The sequence below is a fragment of the Gymnogyps californianus genome, chromosome 1, assembly GCF_018139145.2.
Source record: "Gymnogyps californianus isolate 813 chromosome 1, ASM1813914v2, whole genome shotgun sequence".
Classification (NCBI taxonomy): domain Eukaryota; kingdom Metazoa; phylum Chordata; class Aves; order Accipitriformes; family Cathartidae; genus Gymnogyps; species Gymnogyps californianus.
The window spans coordinates 25,318,791-25,333,834 of record NC_059471.1 but is presented as its reverse complement, the minus strand read 5'-3'; the positions used below and the strand labels follow the sequence as shown (position 1 = coordinate 25,333,834).

At 40.5% G+C, this 15,044-nt stretch overlaps 1 protein-coding gene across 1 annotated transcript; it reads right to left on the bottom strand.

Annotated features, from left to right (window-relative positions):
• Positions 1-920: 920 nt before the first annotated feature.
• RFC3 (replication factor C subunit 3) lies at positions 921-13,348 on the bottom strand. Its single transcript, XM_050900967.1, has 9 exons — positions 13,262-13,348; positions 11,964-12,101; positions 10,711-10,778; positions 7,241-7,338; positions 5,509-5,690; positions 5,126-5,262; positions 4,898-4,996; positions 3,807-3,876; positions 921-2,133 (listed from the first exon to the last, which is right to left on the bottom strand). The coding sequence occupies exons 1-9, from the start codon at positions 13,346-13,348 to the stop codon at positions 1,942-1,944; spliced, it is 1,071 nt and encodes a 356-aa protein (XP_050756924.1). The 3' UTR covers positions 921-1,941.
• Positions 13,349-15,044: the final 1,696 nt, after the last annotated feature.

Genomic DNA, 15,044 nt, shown 5'->3' with positions numbered 1-15,044 from the left:
TCTCCCATGTTATTTTTGGGTTTGTTGGGTTTTTTTGGGGGGGGGTGGTGGAAAGTGTTTCATCATCTTTTGAACTCACACTTTTGCTTCATCACACACTATACTTGCAGTAGGCAAATGGTAAAGTTTGTTCAGCTTTTAAAAATGAGTAGATAAGACTAGGCTCCTGAAAGAGCAGGCAATTTGTACATGCAGTAATTATGCCCCCTCTACCATTCTTGTGCTCTTCTTTGTAATGGATTGAACTACTCATTTTCACTATCACTGACTAATTTAATGGTTTTCCAGGATCTCTGACAGTCAAGACACTAACACACTGACAAGCTACCAGTGCTGTGGATTTGGGTGACAAGAGCAGATGGAAGAGAAAAATCCATCTTCTAGACTTCTTCAGTTTCAAGGAGAGCAGCTGAGCATGAAGGAGGCCAGCACCATCTTACTGACAATGAATGTGCATTAACACCACACACGGGATGGTCAAGTTCCTGAGAATGGCAGTGACACTACCTCTTTTAAGGATTAATGCTGCCTTTTTTACACTTTAGAGGGGATGACAGTTAGTAGTAACTAGTGAGATCCTCTTTATCAATTACTAGAGGGAGGGCCCTAGCTTCCCAAACACTGCCATTACACATAACTAGCTCTGACACAAAACACTCCCAAATACTAAACCCTTCCCTGCTTAAAAAATAAAAAGGGGAGGGGGGAGGAGGATGGGAAACAGTATTTAATTCACTTTATCTTTAAATACTATCTAGTAATAGCCTAAATTAGCAGAGTGAAGTAACAAAGGGCATGAATTCAGTCATTTTTAGGGTACCATAGTACATAGAGATAATGTGTGAAAGACTTGCAGCATGACTTGCAGGTGGTGTTGGTTGAGTTTTTTATTGTTTTGGGGAGTTGGTTTTGGGGTTTTTTTGTTGTTGTTGGGTTTTTTTTGTTTTTTAAACTTCAGTGGCTCATTTTAGTCTTACAATGGGGGGGTATATCCCACCTTTCTGAAAGACAGTCTACATCAAAGCAAATGAATGCACATACCTAGGTAGTCACAGACAGTGTAAAACACTAATTCAGCATTTCATTTGTTGTTCACATTTCTACAATTTATTTTGCCATTTTAAAAACGTCACATATCAATTTAAGAGGTGAAAGGATATTTGTTAAAAGTTGAACCCTTACCCTTGGTTAAACCACAGTCAAAGGAATAATCTTTACCTGAACAGCATTATGTATGTTGAGGTGAACTTGAAAGTGTCAGCCAGCAAGTGGCCTTGCTTTATATAGGCATATTCCTTCTAAAAAAAAAAAACCAAACAAAAAAAAAACCCCACAAAGTTCCACATTGTCAAACTGATTTACAAGCAACACAAAGGTATTGCTCATCCACAATTTCAATGCAACTGCTTACAAACAAGAGTCAGAAAACATTGTGTCAGCACACCACAGAAAACAATGTGGCTAAAATAAAAGAAGCCAGACAAACAGCAAGATATATAAATCAGTAGGCAGAACATACATGCTCAAACTGGAACTTACCACAACATGGAAAAACCACCTTTTGCTTACAGCCTTGCCCATGAACAATCAAAAAGCAAGCATGCAGCATCCATGTTCTCTTTTCTTAATGTCAGCTTACAAATACTGCAAAGCAACTATGATCTTGTACTTCTTCCAAGGCAACTTGTTGTCTTTCTGAAAGGCTAATGTATTTTGTATGGATCTGTGGCTATGGATGGATTTGTGGCTGTCAAACAATCCATCTGGTTTCTAAAACTGAACAAACATTGTACTTTAGTTCACTGTTTTATATTAATAGCAAAATAAAACATTTGACTTTGAACTAGATCCACATGCAATCAAGCATGGACAAGTAGACAACATTTGCAATATTATTGGCATCATGACACAACATTCTGTGTACGACTTTGGGCATCAGAGTTAGAACATCATGTCATCTAGTCCATCCTCCATAAACTTCTTGTAAATTGCCATAAACTTTGCAACAAATGCTTCCAGATGATAAATGGCTTTGCTGCCCAGTTGCAGGCGGTGTTCATAGAACGCTGCCATCTGTGCAACTTCTCCTTTCAGTTGTCCATCACAGTTATTTAGAAGTTCTGTCAGAAGGCCCTAAAAGGGGAAGAAACAGGAACAGCATTTGAAAAATTACATATTTTTTGTTAAGAGGATAACCTCATTTCTCTGAAAATAGCCAAGCTATGACCAATAGTTCATTCATGAATCCAACAGAAAAGACATTCAAGAATCATTACACCACCTATTTGACAGAACCAGATTCATGGAACCATGTCTCTTCAGAACTTACTTTCAAGATAAATTCCTCATGTCAAAATAGATGTTAACTATTGTGTTCTTAGATGGGAAAAAATCATATACTGGAACTACTTATGCCTTAACAAAGCAAATAAATTAACCTCATCTCCAAATACTATAATCTCTACTGCATGCAGGCACATGGCCCTAGTGTATTAAAATCACTTACTTCCTATCACGACAGCATCAAGCACAAAGAGAAACAACATTAATAAATAACAAGGGATTATTTAAAATTTAAGTGTATCTGTTTATATTTATGTACATATGTATGTGCAGACACACACAAGATACTTTACAACAATACTTCACTCATTACAAAGACCAAAAATGCATTATTTTAGATCCGAGACAGCAATAAAACCATTGCAAATCCATCTCTACTGAAACGGTCAGGATTAAGTGAGAAGTATCTCTAGACCATTTCAAGTTTATGGAGAGGGAGTGGGTAGAGAACATCCACCTCTGGCGTGATGACAACAGTCCTCAAACAGGGCAATGCAAGATCCACCAACCTACCGTAAGAAAGGAAGGTTAAAGAAAAGTCTAACTACCAAAACTGTCAGAAAGCAGAAATCAGTTGACGTGAAAAGAAACTTATTATCTTGTAATTATATCTGATGGCAAAGTCCACCTAAGGTAAGCTGCAAACGTTAGCTTTTATCTTTGTTCTGCTCTAGTTGTCTGCAGCATCCTTTCATCCTGCCAAAAATGAAAACATGCACATCCCATTTGTTTGTTTTCTCCCAAGATGACTTCTGTCTTTGAAGAGACCTGCTGGTCTAGCATCCTTCAGCAAACCTCTTTACTAGGACATAGCAAATATTGAACTTATAACAACAAAACTTTTACAAAAGAAAACAAACCATATCAAAATTAGCCGGTAAAATATGTCTATGCTTCAATACAGAAACTGGCCTGAGAACTCTTCAGGAGGACAAAGCATGTCCTCCTTTGTTTTTACTCAGCTATGATGCTGCTGTTCTGTGATCACAGAACAAGTTTTAGTAAACCATTCAACAGAGGTGTGAACAAGGAAGCCTGCGACAAAAATAAACTAGACACTTATATTTTCCGAATTAGAGAATAGAATCTTCCTGCCCCCAAAATCTACAAAACATCAAAACCAAATGTATTTAGGCATGAACCTAACTAAACAGTCTAGTATATCAACTGAGGGTCCTGAGAAGTGAATGCTATGTATCAGTGTTTGCAGGAACAAAGTCTTTAAGTACTGCTTCAGCGATAACCTGGACTATTTTGGTTACTCCAGTGGAAAGAAACACAAGAGAAAAGTATCTTTTGGTCACTCACATCTATTTGGAAAGGACACAGCTTTTCATCAATATTTGGATAATTTGTGATGTTTTGGTGTGCTGTGGTTTTTTTGTTTGTTTGTTTAAACTCAAATGGAGACTGTCGTAATGTTAATATTTATAAACACATTAAGAGCTAGACAGCTGAATTACCTTCATTATAATCTCAGGAGGAATGCAGTGTGTCAGGAGTTCATAAAGCCGTCCACGGACCTCTAGAAGCCTGTTGGAAAGACACCACAAAATATCAGAAGTATGTCCCCAAAGCATACTAATGTGTTTTCACTATTTGTGAAATACACTGCAGGGGGAAAAAAAAAAAAAGTCAACCCAAGCAAAGTTTTCCTCTGTTGTTTTTGGTTTTGTGTGTTATTTTAAACCCAAAAGCACTGCACAAGTCAGTTTCAATTCATATGCTACGTACCACCTTTTACTCAAAACAGTAAGATAAATTACATCTACTCTAGTTACAATAGTCTCAGTTAATCTAGAAGCTACAAGGCTATTAGAATTTGTCTCAGGCTTGTCTCCTTTTAATTCCTCTTCATATCTAAATTATTATTCATGCTTAAGATTAGTGAAGAAACACCACAAAATTGATTAGAGCCGCAAGATTCGTTTACACTGGTTTTCTGTCTTCATTGTTTACAAGAGGGAGTAAAATGATTAGGTGGCAGAAACTGACAGTTATCAATTCTCAACTTTTGATATCAGGAGGTCAGAGGCTACAAGCATTTAAATTAAATACAAGAATTTAAGTGATATCTCATTTAACATATGGAACAGACTAAAAGGATCAGGCTGTGTATATGACACCAAGATGGATAAAGGTGGCATCTCCTAATGTGCTTAAAAAAAGTGATGATTTCTCATTTCCAGTTCTTTTACAAAGGTGCGTTATGCTAAAGATGGTGAAACAGAAGCCTTAAATAAAACAACAAAAAAAACCCCAACACCCCTCCCAAAAAGACAGACAGCACAACATGCAACTAAGCTTATGCTCACTTTTGATTACAAAGGTTCAATAGAGAAAACCAACAATTCTTTCAGTTCCTGAAGCTCATTCAGCATCCTCTAGTAATTTTAAAGCTCACTTCCTCTGGCTGCAAAGTACCAGCTCCAGTAGAAATGCCAGAAAATGACATATAACTAAAGATGCCACGTTTTTAAATATAACTTTTTTTTCAGGTTCGAGAGTACACCAGAAACATAATTTATAGCTGCAAGCAAGTGTATTCACCTACCTTTGTGGCGTCTGTTGACCGACAATAGCATTTGCAGTTTCTCTCAAATAAACTTCCCAGTCCATCTCAGGAATGTCTTGATCAGCAGTAAAAGGATACCTACATAATAACAATATTTTAAAAAATTAAAATCAAAGCAAACTGTCACCTATTCCAACAAGGCCTCAGAAGTAAGTTCATTTATGTGTCTGAGAGTATAATTTACATTAATTTTTAGCAGTGACTTACTGTTGTACTCTGCAGGACTCACACATAAGTAGAGCTTTCCGAAGATTCCTGCCAGATTTCTCTGCAAGCCTTTGAGCCAGTTCCTGAGGAAGAGTCAGGCCTTCTTTCTTACACACACTGGACAAGACGTGGCAGATCTAGATGGAAAACAGATAGCAGGGAGAGCAACACTTAGCGAACAGTTTAGCACCTACAGATTCTCCTGTTTGAAACCTTTCTGGACCAGAGATGGACCAGTCTTTCATAACACATGCTTGACAAGTCACCCACCACAAAGAAAAACTAGGTCACTTTGTGGACGTAAAATATTTCATAAGTCCACGGCAAGAACTTATCTAGTAAGAAGTTTTAAATAACTTATTTTTGCTTCTGTTTCAACATACATCTTCAACGCTGGGAGCAGGCACCCGTACAGCCAGGCATCTGCTTTGAATAGGTCCTATAATTTTTGACATGGAGTTGCAGCACAGGATCAACCTGCAGGTCGCCATGTACTTCTCCATTGTTCTTCGCAAAGCATGCTGAGCGTCTTTAGTGAGTTTGTCGACTTCTGTTAACAGCACCACTGAAAAAGGATTAAAAATAGTGGGGTTTTTTATTAATATCAAATCTTTCTAAGCAAATGAGTACTTTGACATACAAGCGATAATACCAAAATAAATGATACAAGCAGAAAAAGGCAGCATGGTTCCACAGGCAGGAAAATAAAGATTAAGACAACCTGTGTACCTTTCTGACTCTATAATCTTCTGCTCCTTCACACCCTATATTCATGTCCTGGAACGTCAATTTCTTCATAGCAGGGCCTGCAATACTTCAGTGCCAGGAAAGAATCCAGGTAGGTGTAGAAGCTTTCACTTTGATAATTAGTACAGTAACTTTTTAAAGGAATTTTTAAGTAAGAAATGCAAAAGAATTTATGGCATAAGGACATAGCAAAAAGCAAAAATTTCTTGAAGACTCCTCCCTTTTTATATTTAAAAAGCCAGTGTCTTAGCTTAACAAAGGAGTAGTAGAAAGCTGCCTTGTTATTGTAGCTGCAGCGCCTTTCCATGGTCTTTTAAAGAAAAACATATTTCAAAAATGCTTCAGAACAATCAGGAGACACCTAATATGAAGCAGCTAACCTAACCAGCTACCTTCTGCAGGTTCCTCCACAGGTAACTCATAGATGGCTCATCTCAGTACTTTGAATGGTCCAGTGAGAACAGCCTGGAGGAACAAATCAGCTCATAACTTCTCCCATTTCTCTTCTCCTTATATATGCAGCTTAAGGAGACCAGACAGCTTACCAGATACTTTGAGGTGCATGGTATGACTGCAGCTGTAAGGATATATACATCAATAACTGGTAGGGCCAATTACTGTCTAACAGCTTAGGTGAAATATAGTATTTCCTGAGAGCAGTGAGGAAAAGAGACAAAGTACTAAATCCATGACCATTTTCAACTACTTTCTGCTCTACTCTATCTGTCAAGATTTCCTCTCTCCTTTAATCTCTTGTTATATAGTTCTGATTTTGCTTTCAATTTAGTCATGGGGAGGAAAAAATAAGCCAGTTGTAAAAACATGTGTCATGAAAACTCAATGAAAGCCTTCTTCATTTTCTTACCCAGTGTCCTTCCGTACACTATGGATAAAATTCTTCTAAACTTTGTGCCTAAGATAGCTCATCCCCCAAAACGCTACAAATAAGCGGCTAACACCTAACCTACACAGCACTGTTTGCCATAAGGTTATCCTGCCCCTCAACTCAATATTAAGCCTCAGTAGCTCATAACTCAACTGCTACTGTAGATAATGAAATTAAGTTACAGTGCATTTCAATGACAGACTTGGGAAAAAGACAGCAGGAATCTGGGCTCCCTCTGCCCAGCCACAGTCATTCAACTACATCTTGTCCTCCTAAGAAACCAACACAAGAGACAACCTCATACTGAGTATTTAACCACTCAAGATATTTCCATAGTGGAAGAAAAATGGGAGGTTGTTTAATTTGGGAAAGGTTCATGTGTGCCCTCATGCAATATACAGGTACAAACAAAACAGTCAGCTGAAATCTCTGAAAAACAAGTTTAAAAAGTACTTTGACTGGTTTTAACTGGTTTTACTCACCTTTAAAATCTCGTTGAGTACTTGTCTCAAGCTGTTGGGATTGTGCTACTGTCTTCAAGAGTTCCTGAATTACTACACGGTCATTGTTTCCCGCATCACTGTACCAGGAGTTTGAATAAAACTTGTTTTAAAACAACTTTATATTGCATATAAAATACATCCTCCTAAGCAGCCCCGTGATGAACTGACTGAACAAGAATGCCAAACGAATTCAGAAGCTGTTGAGGTTAGAATTACGCTCAACACACATACTTTGTTGAAAGTTAGCTTCCCAATAATAAAAACAACTCAGAGCTTATGCAGGCACAGCAGGATTAGGGGCACTGTATTGGGAAGTAGTGAAACCATTGTCAAATGTTTTATTAATTCATTAAAATAGAACTTATTTTTCTCGTACGCGAACTCTAAACTTTTGTTACCTATGACTTGAGCGAAGACACACAATGTGAACATTTTTAGCCATTATGGGAAGAAAAATTAACCACATAATAGGATGCCTGACTCAAAGGACTGATGTAAATGCATAAGTTTTTTTCCCCTGAAAACTAGATGTCATGCTATGAACAACCTACACGCTTAATGTAAACTTGAATGGCAGACACACTGAAGTTACAAAGAGTTACTAGTAAAAGACTGATACTGATATACTATTACAGCATAGATGGTTAGCTTTTTTTCCTCTTAGAAGGCAGGAAAACATGGGGAAATACTAGATCTCCTCCTGCCTCTTCTCCTCACTATCCCCTACAGTAGCACTGCACAGCTTCCTCAGTCCCTAGGTTAGTAGCTCAGCTAGTTTGACTCCGACTTGACAACCACTGGGGATTGACTTGCAAGCTAGATTACTGAAAAAGCAAATGTGCTGGTTTTGGCTGGGATAGAGTTAATTTTCTTCACAGTAGCTAGTATGGGGCTATGTTTTGGATTTGTGCTGAAAACAGTGTTGATAATACAGGGATGTTTTTGTTACTGCTGAGCAGTGCTTACACAGAGTCAAGACCTTTGCTGCTTCTCACCCCACCCCACCAGTGAGTAGGCTGGGGGTGCACAGGAAGCTGGGAGGGGACACAGCCGGGACAGCTGACCCCAACTGACCAAAGGGACATTCCAGACCATATGACGTCACGCTCAGCATATAAAGCTGGGGGAAGAAGAAGGAAGGGGGGGACGTTCAGAGTGATGGCGTTTGTCTTCCCAAGTAACTGTTACGCATGATGGAGCCCTGCTTTCCTGGAGATGGCTGAACACCTGCCTGCTGATGGGAAGTAGTGAATGAACTCCTTGTTTTGCTTTGCTTGCACGTGCGGCTTTTGCTTTACCTATTAAACTGTCTTTATCCCAACCCACGAGTTTTCTCACTTTTACCCTTCTGATTCTCTTCCCCATCCCACCAGCAGGGAGTGAGCGATCAGCTGTGTGGTGCTTAGTTGCCAGCTGGAGTTAAACCATGACAGCAAAGAAGAGGAGGAAAAAACCTCACACTCTTTAGCATCCCCAGACTATTGCCTTCACAGAGGCAGCAGTAGCTCTGCAATATTTCACTGGCAAGCAAATGAAAAAGCATTTGTCTGTCCTGTTCTAGTCACCACTCAACCAGATCTTCCCCATTCTTGCCAAGGAGAGGACAGCAGAACAGACAGAAGCATATTAGCTCAACAGTTCACAATCTGCTCTATAGGCTATGCTGACTTTGACTGCAGAGATCTGTCCTTCAGCAAGGGAGCAGACCTTTGATTACAGCACAAAAAACAAAAAGCAAAATGAAACAAGCTGGTTCTACTTATGAGCCAGGCCAGTTTTTGGAAATGGAAAGTGATTAAAATAGTTTCTTAATATTTAAAGATAAATTATTCTCTGCAGTAACAAAGAACCCAGAGTTATCATTTCATGGTGAAAGATTATCCTTGATATTATGTGACCATACCAAACATTCCAGGAAAACAATGAACAAAGGCAGTTACCACACAAACATTTATTGTTCCTTATTCTTTCACTACCCACTTACTCAGGAGAACCCATTTTAGAGCATCTACCCAAGCTAGTCAAGTGACCAGCAGACAACGCTTTAGAATTCAGACAATATCCTCTTTTTGGAGGAAAAAGAACAGTTCTATCTAATAAAGTTCCATAATAAATTCAATGTCTGCAGAGTCCTTCCCAGAAGTTAATTTCCCTTCCCTCTTAGCCATTTATCATGTTCCATGTTACTCAAGATGCACAACATGGTTTCATAGTATTATAATTCAATCAAACTTCACAGACTATAGCACAGCACACGCAGGTTCACTGTCTGGTCAGACATAAACATGACAACTGCTTGATCACTTAAAGCCTATGAATCAATATATTAATTCTTAATCAAAACTCAGCACTACTGTTATATACAATAACCAATACAGCAGTGCTACACTTTCAGGATTTTTATATTTGAAGTAAAATACAATTATTTTATATGTTTCAAGCTAAAAGTACTCTAGGGAGAGTAATAGAAGAAGTATTAGTAGTATTAGGTTATCAGAGCAGAAGATTGAATGGTCACACATTTTATATCACCAAAATGACATATTCAAACAGTTAATTACCAATAAAAGTCTCAGCTTTAATTATTTGGGTCTGTATTAGAATACCAGTAGATATTCACTAGTCAATACACAGAGATTAGCTGCAGAACAAGCTTTTAAAGGAGACATGGTACATGAGAATAGCTTCTAAAATGCAGAGCAACACGAGAAAAGGTTTAGCAATAAGCGCAAAGCTAAAAGTTACCTCAGGATACACACTGTCTTATAATTGCAACCCAGACAACAAAGCCAACATAACCAAAGCCTCCCAGTGCACAATGACATTTACTCTTATGTGATTTAAAGCAACATTAAAGGGTTTCAGGTAAATACAAGTATTTACTTTGGGTCAGTGAACTATCACCAGCAATTTCACAACTGTCAAAGAAGACATACAGTACACCATTATAGCTTCTGTCTTTTAAATCAACATCTGACCTCGCTTATGACAGGATTCCCAGTATTTTGTGGTGGTGTTCTTTTCTGTGCTCTCAACTCTTTACTTTAAGAGTTACTGGGTAAACCTCGCTTACTTTCAAATCACTTTATTTTTGTATTTGTGAGAGAACTAACAATATGGGGGTGTTGGTTCCAATAAAAGTTCTCATTTTCAACTTAAATGGTTAAATCTATGAATCCAGAATTGTTTCTGTTATGCAGTCCTCAACATCAGCATGCTTATGTGGCTAGTTAAGCAGACCATTACTGTCTTTAGTATACAGCAATCTAAATTTTTGTTCATTTACAGCTGTTCAATTAAAAATCCTCTCCCTGGTCCCATTTGCAGTCCAAACCCATAAACCATTATCTAATTTGCTCAGGCAATAAATTGGGCAATCAGGCCCTTATATACCCAGGTTGAAGCCAGCAGCTTATATCTGAAGTGGGACATTTTTACTGTACACTTACCTTGGGTTAACTTCAAGGTGATAATTACTTGCAATGGTGCTAATTTCAATTTTCTTTTTAGAAGGTGCCTATGTAGAAAGTAAGCATATTAAATTTCAGAGAGTGTTCTAAAAATCTGATGCAAAAATTTATCTTACAGATTACAACCGGCTGGATCACAGGCAAACCAAAAGTCTCAGAGATCAAAGAACTGCTGATACACTAGACTTACGCACCTCCTACCCCTCAAACCCCATCCCCAAAGGAGAAAAGGAGTACTGACACATCATCCAGCCTGTAGAATAACAACAGTAATGATTACTATAGCAACACATAGTGCGTATTACTGCATACTCCAGTTACTGAGTTTTGTAACAAGAAATCTTATTATTGGAATCAGCTGTTCAAAATAAGTGATACTTTGTCCCTCCAAACAAAAGTTTTGGAGGGAAAACCTCTGGACAAGCCTGAAGAGGCTAGTTACTTCTCTTGGCAAAGGATTTCAAGTCTATACTTTGTTTAAAGAAAACACTAGTATTTATATCACCACTGAATTCGGGTCTGAACAGTTAAATATATCCTGTATTTCTATCATCCAGCCCAAGTATTGTATTTGTTCCACCACCGAGAATTAAAAAGCAAGCATTAAATAACATACTTATCAATAAAGTTTGATAACCTTTTGCTGATTAAGCCTTCCATAACAAGGATTTTGAATGGATAATAACCTTTTAATAATAAACAATTAAATGCGTAAACCCAAGGCAGATAGAATTTAAATTGATTTTTTTTGCCAATGCTGCAATTGTCACTATGAGAATGAGAAAACAAGTTAAAACTTGCATATATGCAAAAAGCAGTGCTAATATTTTTAAAAATAAGGGTTATTTTTACACACAAATGAAATTCTACACATCTAATTGAGAGCTAGTCTATCACAACACATGCTATTGTCCAAACTGACCTGTAAAAAAAAAAACAAAACAACACAACAAAAAAAACCAACCCACAAAAACAACGAACCAGCCACAGAAAACAACAAAAAACCCCACATCCTCCCACCCATGAAGACGCAAGGAACAAGAACATCTGGCAAAAGTATTTGTTCATGTAACCAAACTAGTTTGATTAATTACATAAAAGAGCTTGAAGATACTGAGTGCAAAAAAAATTATTTTTAAAACTCAAATAAATATAAAGGCCTCACAACAGAAATACATCAGTATGTAAATATCCACATTACTTTGCAGCAGATGGGAGATTTATTTTTTTACCGTTATACTCTGATGCTCAATCCTCAGTTTTTCCACTCCTGCACCATATAATTCCCTTAACAAACACATTATTCTTGTCTTTTTTCCAGCTCCTGATGGTCCATACACCAACAGATGAGGGAAGTCACCACACTGAACCTGAAGACAAAGCAACAAGATTAGTTAGCTACAACAACATTTTCCTTATAAGAGAATATTCATCCTTCCATTCTCACCCAAGTTTACATGAAATGACTTTTCCAGCTCAGTCACAACATAGTACCTAGAATTAGAACTGCTGAATTCCATTTCTACAGCAGAATTTCCTATAGAACATCATATTTTTCTGAAGACCATATGTAACTCACTTAACTCCAAACACCCTCAAAAATAAAACCAACAAAACAAACCCCAAAACCAACCAAAAAACCCACCCCAGCATTTACATGCTTTGCAGGGTTTCTAGAGTGACAGCTGCAATAAACACACAGTAAAAAGGATTTAAACAAAGTTTAAAGCAGCTATACATACATACGATTTATATGCATATATATAATTACTTTGTTGTTTCATTTGCAAGCCTTGAATATGGGCAAATGAGTAATTGTAGCCTGTACTTAAATGAAGTTAGGAGTTTGTTTCTTGAAAAGCTAAAAAGCATGACCTGGAGAACATCTGACCAAACCCCACAGTCAGAATTTACATTAGTTAGATAGTCATAGAGAAATACTGAGAGAGTGGACGAATCCAGCGGTCTAGCGAAGAGAAATCAGCACATCTGGCAGGGGAAGCAGTCCTTTTACATCCAAGCAATTACATAGTCCCGACTTTTATTCCCAGCTGTTCACCTTAAAAAACTTCAGCTAACTTTAAGTAAACACGGTAAGCCCTATTCTCAGAGACACTGATCGTTCTCAGCTAAAACCAGCAGGAAGCACAGATGCACATCACTCCTGAAGAAGCCAAGCCACTAATTTCCTCGCAGCCTTTTACTTAGCCTACAGGCCATGCTCCCGAGCGGGACACGCTGCCAGCGGACCACTTTCCCACCGGCGGCGCCCGGTAGAAAAGCACCTCCGAAGGCTAGGGCCTGCACCGAGGGAAACCTCCCAGCCCCGGCCCTGCAGACCCGCAGGAGCGGCTTTACGGGCCGCGGAATCCCGACTCTTGGAAGATCCTCGCTGCGGGGAGGAGAGGACCCGATGACGGGCTCGCCTCAGGCGGCCCCCGCCGCCACGGCTGGAGGCCGCAGCGGCACCCGGCAGAGCCCGCCAGGGAGGCCGCCGAGCGCCGCACAGCGGGCCCGGGCGCCCCCTCACCAGATTGCGGAGCTGCGCCGCCTGCTCGCGGTGGTAGTCCAGCCTGCCGAGGGAGCCGGGCCGGTACTTGTCCACCCACAGGCTCATGGCGGTTGAAAAGCGCGCGCCGCCCGCCGCTAGCCCCGGCCCGTAGCGGCGGGAGGAGCGGCCGATACGGCGGCCGCCGACGGACAAGCTTCAGTGGCGTCCGCGGAGGGAGCGGAAGCGCGCTGCTGCCCCGCCCCCACGGCTCCCCGGGTGAAGCCCGACGGGCGCGCCTCGGCCTGCCCCGACCCGGCGGGGCTGGGGAGGGCGGCTGCCGCCCGCTCGGTGCCCCGCCAGCTTTCGGGTTTTTTTCCCTTCGCAAGTGACAATTTTTCCCTCTGTGCCCGGGCAGGTTTTGTGCGTGATGCTGCAAAGCTCGTGCTCCCGCTCCCGGGGGCAGCAGCTGGCACTGCATTTGTTGAGGGCTGGCCGTCGCGGGGGCTTGTGCTCTTGTGCGTGTACAGGGCCGCTGGTGAAACCCAGTCATGGCGCTGGGGATGCACCCGGCAGGGACAGGTAACACCAGGCCCGGCAGGGATAGTGCCAGCGCTGGGGACCGCTGCTGCCTGCTTTGTGGCAGCGGATCTCTTGCTATTTGTGGCAAACTCATTATTTTTTACTAATCGCACGCAGGTACTTCATGCAGGTGGTGGCGGCAGGGGTGTGCTGGTGGCAGGCTGACCTCCCGCAGCAGGGCCGGCAGAAGGCATGTTAGATCACGGAGGTGGGATCTGAGGTGAGCTGCCGTGGGGATGGCCCAACGCCCCAGCAGAAGGCATGTTAGAGCAGAGAGGTGAGATCTGAGGTGAGCTCCCGGAGGGATGGCCCAACGCCCCGGCAGCCGGCTGCCGGAGGGTGATCAGGCAGGGAAGGAAGCGGCAAGGGGCTGACAGAAAAGGGCCCTTCAGGCACGCATGGCCTGCCTGCCCTGCCTGTGACCAGGTTCATCAGCGTGCATCCGGCCTCTTGACCTCTACAGATGGCCAGCAAAAAGAGGCCGCTTTTCTGTGTCGGGGGAACATATGGTCCTTAGGTTGTTTGTCTTGGTGTCATCCCGGACTTGCAGCCTCATTATAAATCAATGGGTTGCCTATAATCTATGTAGCACTGTGAATTTGCAAGCTCCATCTATGTGTGTGGCTTTATGTATACACAGAATATGTATATACAGAATTACATACAGAATATGTATATAATAGAGAAACTCTCATTTTGATTCTTTGTGTAGTAGTGCTAATAAATGAAGCATCAGGCACAAATGATATTATTTGAAAGTAGGATTTCTTAAAGTAATAAAACACAGGTATCCATATGAGTAGTCTGAAATGTGTCAGCCTAATTTTTTTACTTATATGATTTCTGTGAAAAAAACACAATTAGACGAAAAGTTCATGTGACATTCATATTTTATCAGCTCTGTGTTCACATTTTTTCACGTAGTCAGAAAGTCATAATGCAGGTAATAGTTTCATTAACCTAGACATTCAAGTTTCTCATAAAGTTCACATAAACCTAGTGGGGGCAAAGAGAGAGCACAGCAGTTAGTACCATGTTACCTGTTTATCCAAAATAGTTACGTTACTCTCATAGACACTCATGAATCAGTTTTATTTGCAGATTGCCATGAATTAGCAAATTCACCTTGTACTGCTTTGTCAGCACTGCCTTTGAACATGACTGAGTCTGTGAAAGCTGCTGCAGCAATATCCTGCCCAGTGCTTACCCATCGAGTCCCTTTGTTCTACTCAGCACCACAGAG

Bases quoted from the DNA above. Each gene is read 5' to 3' on its own strand.
- RFC3 (XM_050900967.1), bottom strand. From the start codon at position 13,348: ATGAGCCTGTGGGTGGACAAGTACCGGCCCGGCTCCCTCGGCAGGCTG. The intron at 7,339-10,710 runs GTAAGTGTACAG...CTCCTGGTACAG, and splicing joins CACCTTGAAGTTAACCCAAG to TGATGCGGGAAACAATGACC. The intron at 5,263-5,508 runs GTATGTTGAAAC...TTTTCCATCTAG, and splicing joins CTGCTCCCAGCGTTGAAGAT to ATCTGCCACGTCTTGTCCAG.